The 21,321-nt window shown below is 41.1% G+C and overlaps 1 protein-coding gene across 1 annotated transcript; it reads right to left on the bottom strand.

Annotated features, from left to right (window-relative positions):
- Window positions 1-20,106: 20,106 nt before the first annotated feature.
- On the bottom strand, window positions 20,107-21,321 carry LOC147510262 (uncharacterized). The gene is made up of 3 exons (XM_086598065.1): window positions 21,039-21,321; window positions 20,689-20,926; window positions 20,107-20,227 (listed from the first exon to the last, which is right to left on the bottom strand). Exons 1-3 carry the CDS (start codon window positions 21,319-21,321, stop codon window positions 20,107-20,109), a joined length of 642 nt encoding a protein of 213 aa, XP_086454191.1.

Raw genomic sequence — 21,321 nt, 5'->3', positions numbered from 1 at the left:
CTCTCCTCGCTCCTCCTAACTTTATGAAAATCCTATCCCCTTCCAATTCTCGCTTCTTATAAAATTGTTCTACCAAATCATGGTGATAGAACTCCTCACCGAAAATACCATAGTCCGCTCCAATGCCTCTTTATCATCTTCCGTCAAATAAAATGGCTAAACCGTCGAAAACAAACGCTGTTCCGCAAAATTCTACGTCGTAAGCCATTGAAATTTTGTTAGACAACTAATGGTTTTGTAGACTATGGGGAGGCGAAGTTTGAAGAAAACAACTAAAAACAACGAGGTGGCGGTGGTGGAGACTTTAATTGGTGGCTGTTTTTCGAGTCAGGTTGGTTGTGGTGATGTTTTAGAGAAGATTTTAGGTGGATTTGATTTTCTTGGTGTAGGTTTAGTTAGGTTTCCTTCTCTCTCTCTTTTTTTTTTTTTGGTTTTCCAGTTTGATTTAAAATAGGTAACCGGGCGGGATTCAAAATGGAAACACCGCGGCATCGCGGTTTGGGAAGGAAGGAGACGCGACGGTCGTCGCGTCCGGTTTGGGCCAAAGCCCAATGTGAATTCAAAAATTTCCCCGCTTTTTTCGCAAGAATTTCAAATTCAATTTGCCGCCGTTCTTCGTCCGATTTTGGCTTAATGAGTTATGGAAATGATCAGTAGAGAATTTCCAATCCAATGATCTATAAAATATTCAATTCCAACCATGGGTGACGTATAAGAGGGTGGAAGAATGCCTCGGCGCGTGTGTGGACGTAAGTTATGCGAACGAAGGAAATCTAAGTTTAGATTACGCCAACCCAATTGAACTACAAGTAATGGGCCTAAGCAACACAAATGGAAAGTTCGAGCAATCCAGATGGAAAGATCGACTGCCCCCCCCCAAACAAATTTTTAATTTGTTTAAAACGTGGGTCGTTTAAAGTCAGATTCCCAAGACTTGTTGGATTGCTATTTCTATGATTTTAGAATTTTTATTTTATTTTTATTTTTATTTTTATTTTTTTATTTTTTATTAGTTTATTATAAGAAACACGAAAAACAATAAATACATAATTCACCTCATAGAGGAACATGACTCAAAAACCGAGAAAACATGCAAAGGTGAAAAATGTGAATTATGTTGACCGTGGACTTAGGATCCGGTACTTACAGCCACACACTCCATAGGGAGGGCCCGGTTACCTGAATGGTGCACTTACCACTATATGGGAGTGAAAGGAAGTACACCAAATGACAAGGTCAGTCCTCATAGACAGTGGTCCTCAGAAAAGGACTTCTTCTACATCGTGACGTGGTTCGTGGAAAATGTTTTAACCGTTGACCATTAACTTGAAAGGTACCGTTGTCATTTGATTTACCAAGGTGATTGCCCCGCAAGGGGTGACTTCAAGAACTGTGAAAGGGCCGCACTAACGGTTTTTAGTTTGCCCTCGGGAAAACATGTAGACGGAGTTGTAAAGCAAAACCTTTTGACCGACCACAAACTCTTTGCGCAAGATATGCTTATCATGAACACGTTTCATGTTAGCTTTATAATCCTTCATGAGATCGCATTTAATCGCTACGGATTTCTTCAAGCTCATTCAATTGCAACTCAAGTTTGACACCTGCCTCATCAATATTGAAGTTAAGGCTTTTATAGCCCACGAGCACGGTGCTCTAATTCAACGAGCAAATGACATGGTTTCCCAAATACAAGTCTAAAGGGAGACATACCTATAGGAGTTTTGAAAGCAGTTCTATATTTCCATAAGGCATCCGATAGATGCTTTGACCAGTCTTTCCTATCGTTTTTACAGTTGTTTCTAAAATCTTTTTGATTTCCTATTAGAAACTTCTACTTGTCCGCTAGTTTGGGATGATAAGGAGTTGCTACTTTGTGTGTAACTCCATACTTTTTCACTAGGGATGCAACAACTCGTTGCAAAATGTGTTCCACCATCACTAATGATGGCTTTCGAATGCCAAACCCACAGAAAATATATTCTTTAATAAAAATACAACGGTCTTATGGTCATTGCTACGGCAAGCTAGGGCCTCTATCCATTTAGACACGTAGTCCACGGCAACTAGAATATAAATGAAACCGTGGGAAACCGGGAAAGGACCCATGAAATCAATGCCCCAAACGTCAAAAATTTCTACTATCAAGATTGGATTTAATGGCATCATATTACGCCAGGATTTAAGCCCAAGTTGTTGGCAACGAATACACGTCTTGCAATGCACTTGGGCATCCTTAAAAAGGGTAGGCCAATAAAATCCACATTGAAGAACTTTAGCGGCTGTTTTCATCCCACTAAAATGGCCACCACACTCTTTGTCATGGCAGAACGATAGAACTTCATTGTATTCCCACTGGGGAATACAACGACGAATAATCTGATCCGCACAATACTTAAAAAGATAGGGCTCATCCCAGTAGTATAACTTAACTCTGGCCAAGAACTTCTTACGTTCATTTCTTGACCAATTATAAGGCATAACATCAGCCGCTAAATAATTTACAATGTCAGTATACCATGGTGCTTGAAAAAATGGCATACGATGCTCATCGTGAAAAGAGTCCGTATGGACTCGAATCACCGATCGTTGTTTTGTGAGTCTAGATAGGTGGTCGGCAACTACGTTTTCGACCCTCTTTTGTCCTTTATTTCTAATGTGAACTCTTGCAGGAGAAGGATCCATCGGATTAATCTCTGCTTAGCATCCTTCTTCGTAAGAAGGTACTTAAGGGCTGCATGGTCTATGTAAACTAAGGTTTTAGAACCAACCAAATAAGGACGAAACTTATCTAAAGCATAAATGACGGCTAAGAATTCTTTTTCGGTAGTTGAATAATTCCGTTGAGCATCGTTTAATGTTTTACTAGCATAATAAATAATAGTGGACTTCTTATCTAGTTTTTGTCCCAAGACTGCACCAACCGCATAGTCACTAGCATCACACATGAGTTCGAAGGTTTAGACCAATCGAGGTTGTATAATTGGTGCAGAGGTTAGTTAGCGGCTTTTAAAGTTTCAAAAGCCTTCTTACATTTAAAATTAAAATCAAAGATTGCATCTTTGAAAAGCAGATTAGTTAAAGGCCTAGCTATTTTCGAAAGTCTTTAATAAATCGCCTATAAAACCTGATGGCCTAGAAAGGCTCTAATATCACGCGGACAAATCGGGTTTAGGTAGAGTCGCTATCTTATCTAGTTTGGCCTTCCCACTTCGATGCCATCACTAGATACAATGTGACCTAGTACTATGCCCTTTTTCACCATGAAATGACACTTTTCCCAATTTAAAAACGAGGCTCTTTTCTTCACACCGTCAAAACCTTAGACAAAGTTAGACAAACACGTGAAGGAGTCTCCATAGATAGAAAAATCATCCATGAAAACTTCCATAAAGCTTCTACCATGTCACTAAATATATGAAGCATACACCACCGGAAGGTTCCGGGAGCATTACAAAGGCCAAAAGGCATTCGCTTATAGGCATACGCTCCAAAGGGACATGTGAAGGTAGTCTTTTCTTGGTCATCAATATCAATAATAATCTGAAAATAGCCCGAGTAGCCATCCGTAAAACAATAAAAGCATGACCAAATTTTAGGCGCTCGAAAGCATTTGATCTATAAAAGGTAAGGAAAGTAATCCTTTCGTGTCATAGCATTTAACCGTCTGTAATCAATACGATCCTCCATTTCATAGGACCTTGTGTGACAACATAGTCACCCTTCCCATTTCGCACTCACGGTAACTCCCGATTTCTTAGGAACTACATGAATGGGCTTACCCATTCGCTATCGAGATGGGGTATATGATACCCGCGATCGAGTAATCGTAAAGACTTCTTCCCTAACCACCTCTTTCATGGTCGGGTTCAAGCGACACCGAGGTTCGAGAAAGTTCGCTATCCTCCAAATGGATAATGATGAGTGCAAAATATTAGGGTCAATTCCCTTAATGTCGGCTAGGGACCAACCAATCGCAGACCGATGTTCCTTAATCACCCGATTAAACTTGTCTCTTCATTCTTAGATAACAGAGAAGATATAATTACCGGATGACTACCATCCGGATCGAGTTGAATATATTTTAACTCTGGGGGAAGGGGTTTAAGCACTGGGGTGGGAGGAAAATCAATAGATGTTTCGTCGGGGTCCTCATTTTGCATAATGAATACTTGCTTAGGTAGCAAGTCTTCATACTCAATATGTGGAGCAACCGGGTGTCTACAATTGGGGGTGGACTCAAGGATGGTGTTGACTTCCTCTAAGTAGGAGTCATTTACAAAATCTGACTTTCCAAAAGAAAGGAATTTGTACATATTGTTTTCAGGAAACGTGTTGTTAAAATAATCTTGAGCTAAGCTCTCGATCATGCTAACCTCCCCATCTATAGACGGATCCGGTAATTGTTTCATCATTTTAAAACATTTACCTCAACCGTAAGATGGCCAAAAGATAAGGACATCTTACCATCGCGCAATTTATAAGGGCGCTGGCGGTTGCTAAGAAGGGGCTTCTAAGATGATCGGTACAGAGTCGTTGGCGACTTCACGTATCGAGGATAACAAAATCAGCAGGATAGTAAAAATCCTCGAACCTTAACAAACACGCTTTTCCACTACACCCTTAGGATACTTAATTGACATGTCCGCTAATTGCAACGCTATTTTTTGTAGGTTGCATTTCATGTAGACCTATTTGTTTATACAAATAATATGGGTAAGTTAACACTCGCCCCGTGTCTAATAACGCCGTCGCCGTGGTGGGAATCTCCTAGGGTGCATTTTACAAAGAGGGATCTAACCGTGGTCCTTGTACTTAACAATTCCATTATTTTCGGATAAAGTTGGGAATTGTTCAGGTTAGAAAGGCGCCTTTAGGTATGTTGGTCTTACGCCTAGTAGTGCACAACTCTTTAAGAAACTTAGCATGATTAGGTAGCTTTTAATAGCTTCGAGAAAAGGAAGGTTTATCGTTAGATTCTTGAAAACGCTCCTAATCTCCTCAAAGTTTGTATCCCCGGTTAGCATGGCTAACTTCTCGAGGGAATGGTGGTTTTGCTCTATATTTAGCGATGGCTCGACTTGATTTGTTACCTTGGCTTTCTGTTTCTTAGGTTGTGGTTTAACCGGGTACCTCTACCGGGTAGGCTCTCTTCAGTTTCTATTTCGTATCTAGTTCGATATCCGTGTAGGAGTATCATGGGGTAACTATAGGCATAGTTACTTTGTTATCAACCACTCTTCCGTAAACGAGAGTGGTGATGGCATTCAGTCACCTACTATTGTCGCTTCCGCACTAGTATTACCGCTTACCTCAAAGGCTGTGTTTGTTGTTTTAGGGTTTGGTATAGCTTGTCCCGAAACACGCCTTTGGTTGGGCTTTCTCTTGGGCTAATTGTTGTATGCCCCGATTTATGGATTGTAAGATCTGTTGATTTGATTGAGTCATTGATTGGAAAAGTTGTTGGGTGACCTATATAAAGGCCGATACGGTCCGGTTGTGTAGGTGTAGTAGTCACGGTGGTGCGACCGAACTATCTCACGCTGATTATTTATAGGTGGGTTTTGATAGTTACTATTGTTAACCAAACGATACCTCTATTGGTATTATAACTATTATAATTACTCGACCTTGTGCTACACCTTGTCGTGGTTGCTTTGGTTGTTATAATTATTATAATTTCCTTGACCTTGTCCCTGTCCTTGCCTAGTTGGAGCTTGATTATAGTTGTTTGCTTGCCTAACATTTTGGTTATTAAACCCTGGAGGTGTAACTTGTTGATTGTTTCGCCAACTAAAGTTGGGATGTTGTCTCCATGGGGCATTAGGAATAGGATAGTTATTAATGGAGCAAACATTATCTTGCTCTAATTGTTGTTGTTCATAGGCTTAGAGGACAATAGGAGTCGTGGTGCTCGTGGACTCAAACAGAAATTACATGGGTTGGAGTTGACATTCATGACGGGAATAGGATTGTGTTGAATAGAAATAGCCTCTACCTTTTTAGTTAGAGATTCGATTAAATTTTTAAGTTCTGGATCGGGTTTCATCTCAAACATACCGGCGGCCTTAACTGTTGAAGAAGAACTAGCAGAGCGGGGATATCATCACTCCCCCCCAATTGTTATTGCGTTTAGTTTGTTCTTCTAAAAATTTGTAAGCCTCCGAGGCTCCTTTACTTAGGAAACTACCCCCATTCATTATGTCAAGGACTTCTTTATGGTGATGTTGAAGTCCTTTGAAAAGGCAACGAACTAACGGGTCTTTTGCTAGATTATGGTGTGGACACTTTATAAGCAGATCGGTGAAACGATTAGAAGCCTCGTAAAAACGATTCATGAGGATTTTGTTGGAAAAAATAAATCTTGGAAAGCATCTCATCCGTTTTTAGGGGTGGGTAAAATGTTCCATAAATAGCTGAACAAGTTTAGCCCACGAAGTCCATTGTGAGTTCGGGGCTTTGGCAGCTTAACCAAGACGCCTTTATCGGGCTAAGGTGAAGGAAAATACCCTCGGTTTAATTTGTTCCGCACCAACCGTAGGATGATGGAATGTTGTAAGAACTTGTTCAATCCTACGCGATGTGTTGGTAAGGTTTTTCATGGCCTAACCCATGGAAAAACGGGTAACAAATTAAATATGTTTGGGGATTTTGAAAATCCCCAACCGGTCCGCTAGAACGATGCAAGATTTAGGGCTATCGCCAAAGCTTTGTAGAAGTCGGAGAGAGGAGTCTCTCTTTTTCAGCCATTATGTCGTATGGTTGGTGGGATAGTAGTTAGAGGTGTAGTGATTGGTATACTCGATATGTTTGTTTGTTGACGGTTAATTACGCTCGGTGTTTTTCTCCCACCGCACCTTAATCTCATGCAAGTCTAAGTCTAAACACGAAAAACAATCCAAACAATCTTGATATATTAGTATGAGCCTCTAACCGAGATCGCGAGGTATGGAAGAAAGGAATACCTGATAAGCGTCCTTGCTTCGCTTATGAATATCGCCTTGTTTACGCGTGTTCAAAGTGTAAATAACAAGTTAGAACACTGAAAAACTTAAAAAATCGGGTTCAAAACAAACCTGTAGAAATCGAAAAAATTTTGATGAAGTATGCTGGTGCGCCGCAGCGGCGCGGTCGCGCCCTTGTTCGATGACTTAAGCGGTCGGTCGCGTCCAAGAAAATAGGGCTGGTCACCATGGTCCAAGAAAAATAGGCGGGTCGCTCGTGTTCCAGACTATAGAGCGAGGTGCGCCCTTTACAGCGCCGGGTCGCTGTAAATTTGTGTCGGAACTTTTTCAACGCTTAAACGGATAAACCACATAGATGAATCAAACAAGGGTGGGTAGGTTTAATGGGACTTTAAAAATGACTAATTCTACTATGAAAACAATGCTAAAGTGCAACTAAGATGGCAGCGGCACCATTTGATATAGATAAAATTGAATAGCTTACCTACGAAATGAATGTTGAACTCAAAACGTAAGTAAACTAAAACTAATCTTATGTGTCTAATTTATCAAAGATTTCTCTACTCTCAATCCCTTGAGATATAGTGGAGTAAGAGGTTCGTTCCACTCCTAGTGCTCTAGCATGGAATGTTTTCTAGTCTAATTGATCAATCTTAAAGTCAATGAGAGCTTTACGAAGGTGTGTTATACTACGATACCTATATGAAATTGATTATGTTGAATCTAACTACGAATGCTATGGCAATATGATTGTTTTGAATCTAGATAAAGGATTAGAGGGGAATTGAATCCACCTCGAATCCAACTTAATAGCCTAGCATAGATTCTTGTATCTCGATTCTTACGCTCTTACGGCAAGAAATTCGAAGTTCTAATCCCTAGTGTTCATGGCATTTCTACCGCGAAAGTACTAACTAGCATATGAGGTCGTCCACCCATTCTCATGGCTTAATCACGACCTTCTAGATTGGAATAGACTCTACAATGCTTCTACACTATACCACTAAGTTTTCATCAAGGCTTCATCAACCCCTCTAATGGAGGTTTTAGCCTTGAATCATTCCCAATCATTCCCATAATCTAAACTAAACATATTATCAAGATTCAAATTTACTAATCTAATTAAACAATGATTAAATTCTAATTAACAACTAATAAATGGTAACCAACAATAATTAAAACTAGATCTAATAGATTGAAATAACACATTCAAAATTGATAAAATAACTATTTTATTTATCTAATCAATCAAGAACAATGATTCAAAGACTTAATCTAAACAAGAATTGAAAATGGAACTAAACTTAATTTTATTAATTAAACTAGATCTAGAATTATCTATATTGTTTTAGGTCTAACTAGCTACCATTAACAAAGAGCTAAGCTTTTGTTTTTATATGTCAAGATCTAAAAATCGTGCATGGGCTTGGAGCCATGTTTTGGGCCGAAGAATCGGGCCCAAACCCCATTCTTTTCAAATTCAAAAGGCCTCTTCAGCTGCAGTTGGCTTCAACAGACTTTTCGTCCACTTCTGGTCCTCTGATTGGGTCAAGGCTTAGACCATTGGAAATCTCTTTCCCGAGCCGGTCGTTTTGACATAAGGTAGGCCCAATTCCTCGGTGGTCTAAGTCCAAAGATATGGCTTTTGGAAGTTCTCACGACTTGTGTCTTTGCTTCAGCCGTCGACTTTTCAGCTTTTGACCGGGCTTTAGAAAGGCTTTGTCTTCTTGAATCTTGGCCTTAAATCACGGAACTCCTTAGTAACCGACCTTAGCTCCTTTATCTCGCTAAAGTGGCACATTTATGCACATAATGGACTTTGAAACCTGAAATGCATAAAAACACGTAATCAGTGTTAACTCTTAATTATTACTCACATAATTGGTCTAAAAGTATGACTGTTATAGGGTTAAAACTACAGTTTTGGGCTCTTATCAGAAGGGTGGCGAGCTAGATGGGTGGGTGATTTTAGGCATGGTGGAAAGTGTTTGGCGTAGGTGAGGTTAGCATCAATCTTATCCGTTCTAGGTTCTGAAGTATTATTTTGTTTTGGGCCATTATTTTATCAAATGTTGTTAGCGGAGGGGAAGCTTGTTGGTGTGGTTCTTGTTGATACGGTGTTTGATAGTCATAGTTATTGGCGTTTGAGTAACTCTGGTTGATTTCGTACTGTGCTGGGTTAGGTTGACTCCATGTATAGTTTGGATGACTAGAAAACTCTTGATTGTATTGGTTACTATGAAAATTTGAAAATTGAGGCTCATAATTATTATTATATTCTATAGTAGGCCCAAACTCTTGGTGTGATGGGCAATGAGAAGCCCAATGGTAAGGACTACCGCAGCATGAACATGGTAAATGGTTTACATAATAATCACATGATTGTTCGTCTACATATTGATATGCCATATTAGTTTTAAAAATATATTCTAAGACAATTAATATGCAAATGAAACTCTAACTATAAATTTCTAGATAGGCATGTGCGTTGACGTTTACGAAAAAGAAGCTTGATTATACTAGAATTAAACTCCTCTGACAGAAGAGGCGAGGAGTGGAGGAAGGAGTACCTGAATGCCTCCTTGCTACGCATTTGAATAGCGTCTTGTATATCGCGATCTCAGTATTTGTATAATGTTAGAAACACTCAATAACTTTGAAGAAATGGAAGTTTGAAACAAACCTGTGAAAATCGGGAAGTTTCAGCAGAGGGTGCAGGTCGCGCTTAGGTCAAGCTGGAGTTCCAGGCGTTTGGGCGCGGGTTGCTCTCGAACTTAGGCTTGGTAGGGCACGGGTCGCGCTCAGGGAAAAACTCAAGGTCTAGGCGCTTTAGGGAGGGGGGCGCTCGTGTTTTGCCTTGGCAAGGTGCGCGTCGCGCTCAGCCAAAAAGTGGAGTTCCAGGCGTTTGGGCGCGGGTGGCGCTCCAATTTAGCTTGCCCAGGGTGCGGGTCATGCTCCGTGAATTCTGCGAGGAAAATTTTCAGTGCTGAAATGGACAACCACAGTGAGAATCAAACAAGGGTGGGTGGGTTATGGGACTTTATAAAACTAACAATTCTAAAGAAAACAATACTAAAGGGAACTAAGATGGTAGTGGCGCCATTTGATAACCGTAAAAATAATAGTTTTACTAATGAATAAAGCGATGAAACTCTAAACAAAAGTAAAACTAAAACTGAACTTGTACTAGACTTATCAAAGATTTCTACTCTCGATACTATTGAAGTAGAGTTGGAATAAAAGATTCGTTCCACTCCTAGTTCTTTAACATTCAAGTTTCCTACGACTATCAATCCTACCAAAGTCAATGAGAGAATTACGAATTATACTACGAAATGCTACGGAATACTAAGGTTTGAATCTAGAATAAGAATTAGGGTGGAATTGAATCCACCTTGAATCCAACGTAAGAAACTAGCATAGATTATTGTAATCCAATTCTTACGTTCTTACGGTAAGGATTGGTCGTTCTAATCCCTAATTATACATGACATCTCTACCAATTCATCACTAGCATATGAGGACGTCCACCCATTCTCATGGCGAATCAACGTCCTTCTAGAGTGGAATAGACTCTTACAACGATTCTAAGCTAACAAAATCAAGTTTTCATCAAGACTTCATCAAACCCTCTAATGGAGGTTTAACATCGATTCATCAAACTATCATTTCCAAATGAAATTGAATAAGACATAATATAAAAATTCTACCTTTATTGAATTTAACTAAACAATAACTGAAATCTAAATTAACAACTAAGAATTGAATAACAACTAATAACTGAATTTAGATTTAAATAATTCAATAAATAACAAAATTGAATTTAACAAGAACTAACTATTTTATTTATCTAATGAATGATAAACAATGATTCAATACTTAATCTAAAACAAGGAATGAAAACTAATTAATAAACTAATTAAAATTCTCAAAACTAGATATAAAATTAAGGTTTAATGGCTACTCTAATGGCTTCTTTCTATCCTAACCTAATTGATTCTTAAGAGCTAAGTCTTGTGTGTGTAAATGGAGGAGACCAGATCCACATTTTCGTACATGGGCTGAGGGTCCATGTTTTGGGCCGGAAAATCGAGCCCAAAGCCTAATTTCTTCAGTCCACAGGGCCCTTTTCAGCTGGCTTCAACTTCAATAGGCTTTTCATCCATTTTGGCTCCTCTGATTGGATCAAAGTTTAGACCATTGGAAAGCTCTTTCCGAGCCGGTCGTTTTGACATAAGGTACGCCCAATTCCGAGGTCTGAGTCCAAAGATACGATCTTCTGAAGTTCTGCTGACTTTTGTGTGCTGTTTCTGCTTTCGTCTTGGCCTTTAATCCCAGAACTTCTTAGCAACCAACCCTTTACTCCTTTATATCGCCAAAGTGGCACATTTCTGCACATAATTTATTTCCATGCCTGAAATACATAAAAGCACGTAATTAGCATTAACTCTTATTTATTACTCGCATAATTGGTCTAAAAATATTATTATTAAGGGGTTAAAACTATAGTTTTGGGCTCTTATTATCCACCATGAGCCCAATTAGAGTTTCACATTGTACAAACAAACAAGGGTGGATCCAGGGGAGGGGGGACTAGGGGGGCTGTAGCCACCCCAACTTTCATCTAAAAACAAAACGACTAGTATTAATAGTGTACAATTTTCCTTAAAAAAATAGTAGTGAAGAATAGTAGGCAGCAACCCACCTAGCTTAAGTATCCTGGATCCGCCCCTGGAGACAGATGATGTCATAATGGTTCACTCTATAGAGAAAGGAGTCACCTCCTCGAAGATTTCATTTCTTGTCTAAGGAGGTTACTTGTCTTGTTATCTTATTCAAAGTAGTTTAACCAACTTAACCATTTTTCTGACTTATAAAAGTTATTTAGTTCATAAAATCATAGACAACCAAGTCATACAGAATTATGTAAACTAAAACAAAAACTATGCAAATTGCGCCATTTGCACAAAATGGTAAAGATAGTTAAACATGGTTGAAATATAATGATACACTTATTTAAAAGCACTTCTATATCAACAGTTATGAATATACAATATTTTTTATACAACAGTTTATACAATGGTCTCCATCTCACTCTACAAATTTATGTACGACTTGATTTTTTATGGATGTCATCTTCCCACTATGGATAATATCCCTGCAAACAAATGGGCTCCTTTGAAAATTTCTAAAAATGTTTAAAAGGGGTTGAAAATTTTAAATCTAAATCCTGGCCGTTAAAAATAAACTCAGATTTTCGAATCAACTTTTTAAAGGGGATTTTTTTTTGAAATGATATGAAATTTTGTAGATATGAAATTTGTAGTGGTAAGATCATAATCACAAAGTATTATCCCTTAATTCAACTTATAAAAGGGTGTTGTATATGAAATTTTGTGACATGAAATTCAACTTATGATATGAAATTTTGTAGATATGAAATTTTCTAAATTGCTGGTTGTATTTTATGATCAGGTTTTACACCTTACAAGAAATTAATGACACGTGTCCATTCATTTAACCTCCAAAATGTAGGCAACTTACGTTGTTAGATAAAAAGAAAATCAAAACCATATTTGATGCTTTGGGCAGAGCGATAGAGACTCCATTTAACTTTGGTTGATCTAGGCCGGAGGCAGACCTACGTCAAGATAATTCTTTTTGAAACACTTTGGTATTGCTACTGAATAAAAATAAAGAATCAGAGCACCTTGAAGCCATCTCGTTATCTTTCTCAAAGAAAAAGATGGCGGACTCGGAGATATTTATATCACTTGATGAAGGAGCTCAATGCAAAAAAAAATAAAAATATATATATATATATATATATATATATATATATATATATATATATATATATATATATATATATATATATATATAAAAATATATAGTAAATAGTTCAAGCATTTGGATAAAAAATAAGAAGTTTGATCCGTTTTTTACCGAGAAGGTCTATGGTTCGAGTCCGTATAGCCCTAATTTTTCATTAATATTAATTTTATTAAAATAATTTTTTACTTTTACATAGTTTTTATTTCCATTTCCTTATTATTATTTGTTGTTTGTAGCTGGCCGGTTGGTTGCTCCATCGAAATCGAAATAGAATCATTCCTACATTCTCGCTTTCGGGGATCCTTCGGAACATACATGAAACTAAAAAAAACATTTCAATGGAACCAATTGGCATTTTAAAAATTTCAACAAACCCACTCTTTTTCATTTATCTTCGTGGGTGAATTACATACACATGCATTCATATGCATTTTCCTGTTTTCCTATCCATGATCAAAGAATTAGTGATACTACAATTTTGGTATACCAAAAAAGTAAGTAAAAATCATGACATAAGCCCGACTAATATACTCAAACCCAATTGCCCACCATTCCAAATTTGAATTCTCCTGATGCTGGCTTTATCCAAGAAGATTGGAGGCCCATTTGAACTTAATTAGACGAATTAGGAAATCCCCCTACTTATCTTATCAACTTTTTTACGTAAACAGCCAACCCCAACTAATTGTTTCAGAGAAAATGAATTGATCATAAATCCATAATTTGGGAATAGGAGCCTATGTGTTGTTATATGTAAGGTATATGGTTTATCTTGTCCTTCAGATTTAACTTGTCCTCAACAGGGGGTCAGGTTACTTAGAGGGGCAGTTAGCACTGATTCTTCTTTTGTCATGAGTCTTGCTCGTAAGCGTGTTAAAAAGGCTATGATTTCAATGGACCGTTTAGCTGCATTGGAGGATCCACAATGTGAGTTAGCACTTTTACGAGCTTGTACTGGGCTCTCCAAGTTGGTTTTTGCAGTTCGTACTTTTCCACCACTTTTTTTTAGGGAGGCAACTAAGACTTTTGATCAACACATTCGCATGGTTCTGCAGGGCATTATAGTTTCTGATGGTCCTGGCTTCGGTGATTTGCAATGGTATTTAGCGATGTTTCCATTGCGCCTTGGTGGGTTAGGTATCTATTGTGCCTCTAATGTCTCTACTTTTGCTTTTGTGGCCTCCCGTTTTCAGACTTTAGAGCTTCAGAACCACATTCTTAGGAGTTGTGGTCCAGTGCCTATGGGTGAGATCCTTGGTGATGCTACTGGTGCATTGCGTCTCTATTTTCCCGATTTTGACCTTGATTCTCTAGTTGTGAATGCTACCGTCCCCTCAAAATCACGTTTTGGCGGAAGATTTCTATGGTAATATTGTTGCTAGTCTTGAGAGGGAGTTTGAGTTCTCTACTCGTCAGAAAGCAGTCATTGGATACTTGCAGTCGGAACAAGCAAAAGATTTTCTACTTGCTATTTCGATGGAGGGACTTGGACAGGGTATGTCACAGGTAGAGTATTGTGTCATTCTCAAGTACCATCTTATGATTCCTCTGTACTCTGACGGGGTCTTTTCCCTGTATGCAAAAAAAGTAGATTAGATGCTTTTAGGGACCATGCAGCACATTGTAGACATTTTCCTGATTTTAAATACCAACATGATCATGTTAGAGACATTTTGTGTGTGCATTTTGGAGGGCTGGGGTACAAGTGAAGAAAGAGGTTCCTGTTAACTTTCTCACTTATCCGAATGAGGGCATATCGACACTTTGACCTACGGATGTCTTGATTTACAGTTGGTCTGAGGGAAAACATGCATGTGTTGATGTAACTAGAGTCTCTCCATTGGTAGGGTTGGGGGATGGTGACTTTGAGGTGGGAGAAGCTGCTAAGAGGGTAGCAACAGGGAAGATGGAGAAGCATGAGGAAGCTTGTAGGGCTAACCAACATTGTTTTATTCCGTTCACTTTCGACACTTTTGGGTTCTTGGAACAACAGTCTGTTGAGCTACTCAAGAAACTCCAGAAAGTTATGGATAATAATGTTATGAGAGCTGGTTCTAACGAGTTTGTTTTTAGAAAGATAGGATTTGCTATTCAGAAAGGACTTGCGACGCAGCTTGTTGCACGCTTGTCATAATTATTTGTAAAATTCGTTATCATTCATTATCAATAAAATTTCAACTTAAAAAAAACTCCTTTTAATTTTCTCACTAATCAGCATGAGGGAAGATCGACTCTTCGACCTGCGGATGTCTTGGTTTACAGTTGGTTTGTGGGAAAACATGCATGTGTTGATATAACTGGAGTCTCTACGTTGATAGGGTTAGGGAATGGTGACTTTAAGGTGGGAGAAACTTCTAAGAGAGGAGTGACAGGAAAGATGGAGAAACATGAGAAAGCTTGCAAGGCTAACCAGCATTGTTTTATTCCATTTAGTTTCGATACTTTCGGTTTCTTGGAACAACAGTCTGTTGAGCTTCTCAAGAGACTTCAAAAAATTATGGACAATAATGTTATGACAGCTGGTTCTAACGAGTTTGTTTTTAAAAGGATATGATTTGCTATTCAGAAAGGATTGGCGACATAACTTATTGCATATTTGTCCTAATTATTTGTAAAATTCCTTATCATTATCAATAAAATTTCTACTTAAAAATAAAAAACACTCCAGTAGAAAATGAACTCTATGAGTCTATGTTAAACATGAAACACAAGATAGTCACAAAGATGATTCTAAAACAGTATATTCAACTCAAAAGCAGATGGCTCTTTCAAGGCTTCAAATGACGGAAGGTACTTGTAGGGAGCAAGTGCTCCATATATATGTGTATTAACCTCTTTTTCACCTCTCCTCTCTCACTCCTCGCCCCTCCTCTTTTTTCTTTTCCTTCCTCCTTCTCTCCCCTCTTCACTGTTCTCTTTATACCCACTCCCACTCCCTCTTGGCCTTCCACCGTCCTTCAACCTGTCCTTCAACCTCTCGGTCCCTCTGTTGCTACGTGTAGGTTTCTCTGCATACTAGAGGGTCTCAACCTCTATCTTGTACCACGCGTGGATCATGCTTATCTGACTCCAGGCTCACCCCACCTTTGACTCGCGGCCTTCATCTGTTAGCTCCATGCCCCATGTGTTCACTCCTTTCCCCCTATATTCCGATAGCCGCGACCCTGCTAGGATGCCTCCCATTCCACTTGCTATCCTATTATCATGTCCATCTATCGTTGATCTCCCAACAGTCATAATTTGGGTCGCTACAATGCCCCTTCTCGAGTCCACGAACCTCCTGAAGGTTTGCGGAGTCGAGAACCCATCTTTGCCCGCCTTTTTTCTTGGCTTCTGTTCCACGCTCAATTATTCCTCTTCCACGTGTCCCACGCGTGCACGGTTTGAATTGCCTCGTTTCTCGTTCCCCCATGTGTCGTGTTTCCTCTGGTTCAACTGTTGGCCCCTTGGTTTATGCTCCACTGCTTTTACCTTTTTACCCCCTTTATTCTTCAAATCCCGCTCTCTCCCTCTCCCTCTCTCATTCACTTCTCACTCTTCTCCTTGTTTTGCATCAGACTCCATTTTTGACCGCTCTCACTCCTCCCTTGCTATCTTCACCTCCTCCTTGCTGCCAGCCCGTTTTACTTCTTGGAGTTCTTCTTTCCCTTTCTTTCTCTTCGTAGTGCTTGCTCAGACGCTTGTTCTCGCCATTGGATCAGTGCATCAGGTTGGTTGTCTTTTCCTTTCTCTCTTACATTTCCTTTTGTGTAACGGTTCATCTTCCCTTACTCTTCCCCTATGTCGATCCGACTTCTTCGCGATCAGATACGGGGGCGTCCCCTCCTCCGGCAGACTCCACCGCGGCCCCCTCCACTACTGGGCGGCCATTTAAACTTCTGCCACCTCCCCCACGATCCTGTCGACCTAACTTAGAAGCGATTAGGGTTGGCTATGGCATACCGGATAACGTCCTCATCGAGCACGTGCCTGACGTGACTCATTTTCCTCATCTAGTTCCCAACAGACCGAGATGTCTAGTGGCCACGATCGGTCAAATTGTCTCGGGCTTGAGATTCCCGCTGTCTTTATTAGACGTTCAAGTGTGCAACTATTTCAACATTCCCCCTTGCCAAGGTATAGGCAATTTCTAGCGTATTATTTATGCCGCGAACCACTACAACTAGAACCGTGAGCCCAAGATAGTCCTCCGCGACATAATTTCCCACTATTATATATGAAAGAGTACTAAGGACGTGAGCGTGGGATACCACTCCTTCTGTGTCCTTCCCGGCAAACAATCTTTTGTTCTTCGAATCACCACTTCAGATAAAACCTGGCATCATTACCACTTGTATGTCTCTGGTAACTTTCTATCCGCAGATATACCTCCTGAAGTGACTCTTAATCACCTCACCTTTCTGCCCCGCGGTGAGTTCCATTACATATTTCTCTTTCTCATGTTCGTTATGTTGTGGACTGACTCTTTATATTCTCTTTGCACAGGTTGGAAGACCGACTCTAAATCCAGCTTCTACGCCAGGGTCACTTCCACGGTCTTTGAACAAATTCGCAATCTGGGCCCCTCCCAAGCTGAAGTTCTCAGCATAGATCCCTCTCTAGGGACTCCCTTGCTGACTGACCCTGCTTTACACACCTTAGGCAAATACTCTACTCCCTTCTATCGCCAACCGCCACCCAAAGAACAGAAGCCTCAGCCTTCACCTCCTCCCCCATCAGGACCCCGTCCTTCCAAAAGAAAATCCCACAGCCGTGGCTTTACCCGAAAAACCACCAAATCCCAGGCCCATGCCCATGCTCTTGCAGAGATAGTCCGAAAAGCCACCGTTGACCTTCCCCCTCTTAGTCCTGTAGATACACCCCCTCCTCCCTTCGCTCTATCACTGATTGAGAAGATTAATATATCTCTCTAAATTCCCTTTCCGCAGATTCACCACCTCCTCCCATGGATGTCACCAAAATCCGGCTATTTGACAGTGACTCTGATGATAAAGTGACAGAGTTTCCCGCTTCTCAAACTGTCTCAGCTCCGGCTGGCCCCCCTGCGGCTGCGGAGCATTCATCCGGCGAGCCCCCTCCTAAGCGCAATAGGCATTCCACCTCTGCAGGACTCTAGTCGTGGCTCCACCCACTTCCCAGACCCATCGTCCTGACAAAGAGACCGCTCAACTACCCCCAGGGTCCGTGGCTCCGGATATTTTCTACCCCACCTTCAAGATACGCGGCCATCATATCAATGACGAGGATTCTGCTTTGGAGAACCAGGCTATAGCATCTGCCATGTTCTATGGTTCGCATCTCCCCCGTGATCTAGCCTACGTAGATAATGGAACCTTTGAACAACACCGCACCTCCCTCTATGCTGGTTGGGAGAAGGTACCCAACTCTTTCATTACACACCACTCCTTTCTATCTCTGTTATTCTGATCTCTCCTTTGTTTCTAGGTGAGCTTGGATATGTCATATATGATCCGCGGCCTCTTCTCCTCTTTGAATACCGTAAAGTCCCTAGAGAAGGAGGTTGGCGGTCCCAATGGATTGAGGGCCGCCTGTGTTCATCTCCAAACAGACCTTGAGGCCGCGTCTATGGCCAAACTTCGAGCTGAAGATGAACTGAAAACTGCTGAAGCTGCACATCAAAAATTCATGGATGGAGTCAATGATCGCTTGAGCAAGCAACGGGAAGCCCTTCTCCTCCAACATACTGAAAGTACCAACGCCCTCCTTCTGCAACACACCCAGGATATAGGAGCAGCTGCGGATAAGCTTCAAGGCTCAAGCCGACAAGCGTGTGGCTAAAAAGCTTTGTGAATAACATGCCCGTTTAGTTAAAGAAGGCGGACTCCTCCCAGCCAAGCCTCAGTCTCCCCTACTAGAAACTCACAATGTCGCGGAACCCGTTGTTGCAACTACTTCCAACCTGCTATCCGAGGACCCTTTTGATGAGAATACTCCTCCAGAACATGCCGCGACCTCCCCTGAACAGACAATCCCTGTTGAAGCCCCATTACAGGTTTAGATTAGCCCCACTGTTGGCTATTCCTTTGCTTTGCAAATTGTATTTGAATGTACCCTATCCGTTTTGTAACTGACTTTGACATCTGTGTACTCAGTTGTTATTTTCCTAATGCTTAATTACTTTGTTTGAATTGCTTTGCTCCCCCACCTTGTTTTTATCTCTCTTTGTTTTAATTATTGTCTTGACTGAGGTGCCACTATTCATCCCTTTCCATCTCAACTCTCTCAAATTATCCATGTCCCTGCTGGAGCCCTCTTTTTTTGCCCCCATGTGTGACTCAGGCCTCTCATCCGCAAGGGGCTCGTCCCACTTTGCAGGCTCTAGTAGGTTATGAAGCTCGTTAGGACAGCTCTTCCTACCCCGGATTTGATTTGGACATCTCATCCACGAAGGGCTCATCCCCCCCCGCTACCTATCTCTTTGAGTGATTTTGCCAACTACTGGGGGCTCTCTCTTTGCCCCCAGGTGCGATTTAGGCATTTCATCCGCGAAGGGCTCATCCCACTTCTCGGGCTCTAGTAGGCCATGAAGCCTGTTAGGATAGCTCATCCTGCCCCAAATTTGATTCGGACCCCTCGTTCGCGAAGGGCTCCTTTCCCCAAGCTGTGTTTAGTTTGATTGTTAAAGCTATGCACAACAAGTGATATTCTCTTCTCAAAAGTGTCATTGTATTATATATTTACAAACAGCTCCAGTGTTTTGCTCTGGATTCCCATTACATTCAAGTGTAGAATTTTTTTAAAAGTCTCACATTTCATGGCTTTTCTATTAATATTCCCTCTGTGGTCAGCATTTTATATGTGCCAACCCCTCCTACATTGGCCACTATATAGGGCCCCTCCCAGCTTGGGCCCAGTTTTCCATCATTCTCCCTCTTGGTACTGGGCGTCACTCGTCGCAGCATGGAATCTCCTATTTTGAACTGTTGTGGCTTGACTCTCTTGTTATACTATCTTTGGAGACATCGATGATACTCCTCTAGCCTAATGCGAGCCGCGTCCCTCCTTTCTTTTGCCAAATTCAAGTCGGTTGCCAGTATGCTCCCGTTCGGACCCTCTTCTAATGACTTTGTTCGGGTTGTGGCTGCCACCATTTCCGAGGGGATCACGACCTCGATGCCATAAGCTAGGGAGAAAGGGAGTTTCTCCAGTGGAAGTTCGCGGAGTGGTTTTGTAATCCCAAAGAACATGATTTAGTTCGTCTGCCCACGCCCCCTTCTTATCCTCTAACTTTCTCTTGAGATTGTTCATAATGGTTTTATTAGAGGGCTCTGCCTGCCCGTTGCCTTTAGGATTGTATAGAGCCGAGAACCCCTGTTTCACCTTTGTATGCTTGTAAGAACGCCTGCACCTTTGCTCCCGTGAAATGAGTTCCATTGTCCGCAATGATGGTATACGGCAATCCAAATCTACATATGATGTTTTCCCACAAGAATTTAATCACATGCGCCTCCTTTACTGTTGCAAGGGTATAACCTCTATCCACTTGGTGAAATAATCGATGGCCGCTAGCATGAACCTCCTATTACCATTGGCCATAGGCAGCGGACCCACTATATCCATCGCCCACATTGCGAATGGCCACGGGCTAGATACGCTATGTAGTGGTTCTGCTGGTGCAAAAATCAACTGATCGAATCTTTGACACTTATCACATCGCTTAGCATACTCCACCGCATCTCTCTTCATATGGGGCCAAAAGTAGCCCTGTGTTAGCAGTCGGTGTGCTGTGGTTCTTCCTGCTGAATGGCTTCCACAATCTCCCCCATGTAACTCCGCTAACACCTCTAAGGCCAACCACGGCCCAAGACACTTCAGCAGGGGTCCATTGAAGTTCTTTCAATATAACTCCCCCTCTAACAGAATGTACCTCTGAGAAGTCTGTTCCAATCTTCTTCTCTCCTTTTTATCCATCACCATGTCCCCAGATAAAAAGCTCTTAATGGGATCTATCCAACCCTCCTCTTCTTCCTCGGTTTGACATACCTTCGTAGTGCCTTCGTGGCTGGGTTTCTCCAACCTCTTTACTTTTATCACCCTTTCCTCAGATCCCAGTATTGTCGCAACCACGTAGACCAGGGCATCGACATGTCTGTTCTCACCGCGACCTAAATGCAAGAACTTGATCTTTGCAAACCTGGTGGATCTTTCATGTAACACCTTCAAATACCTCGCCATCCGCGGACAGCGAGTGGCAAACCCCCCATTCTCCTGACACACTATTAGATTTCGAGTCCGAGTACACTGTCATCTCTTTTACCCCCACATCCTCGACCATTCTCAAACCCGCTATCACCGCCTCATATTCTGATTCATTGTTAGACGTCATGAATCCCAGCTTCATGGTTAGTTCCATCCTGTTGTTATCTGGCATAACCAACACAACCCCTATCCCACTACATGCATCCGTGGCAGACCCATCTGTGAACACTCTCCACCCATTTCTCTTGTCCCAAGGGTCCAAGAAATCTTGCTCAATGTTTCTTTCAGGCTCCATGACCAT

Source organism: Coptis chinensis, chromosome 3, assembly GCF_015680905.1.
Source record: "Coptis chinensis isolate HL-2020 chromosome 3, ASM1568090v1, whole genome shotgun sequence".
Taxonomy (NCBI): Eukaryota; Viridiplantae; Streptophyta; class Magnoliopsida; order Ranunculales; family Ranunculaceae; genus Coptis; species Coptis chinensis.
The sequence above is the reverse complement of the archived record's forward strand: the minus strand, read 5'-3'. Positions and strand labels throughout refer to the sequence as shown.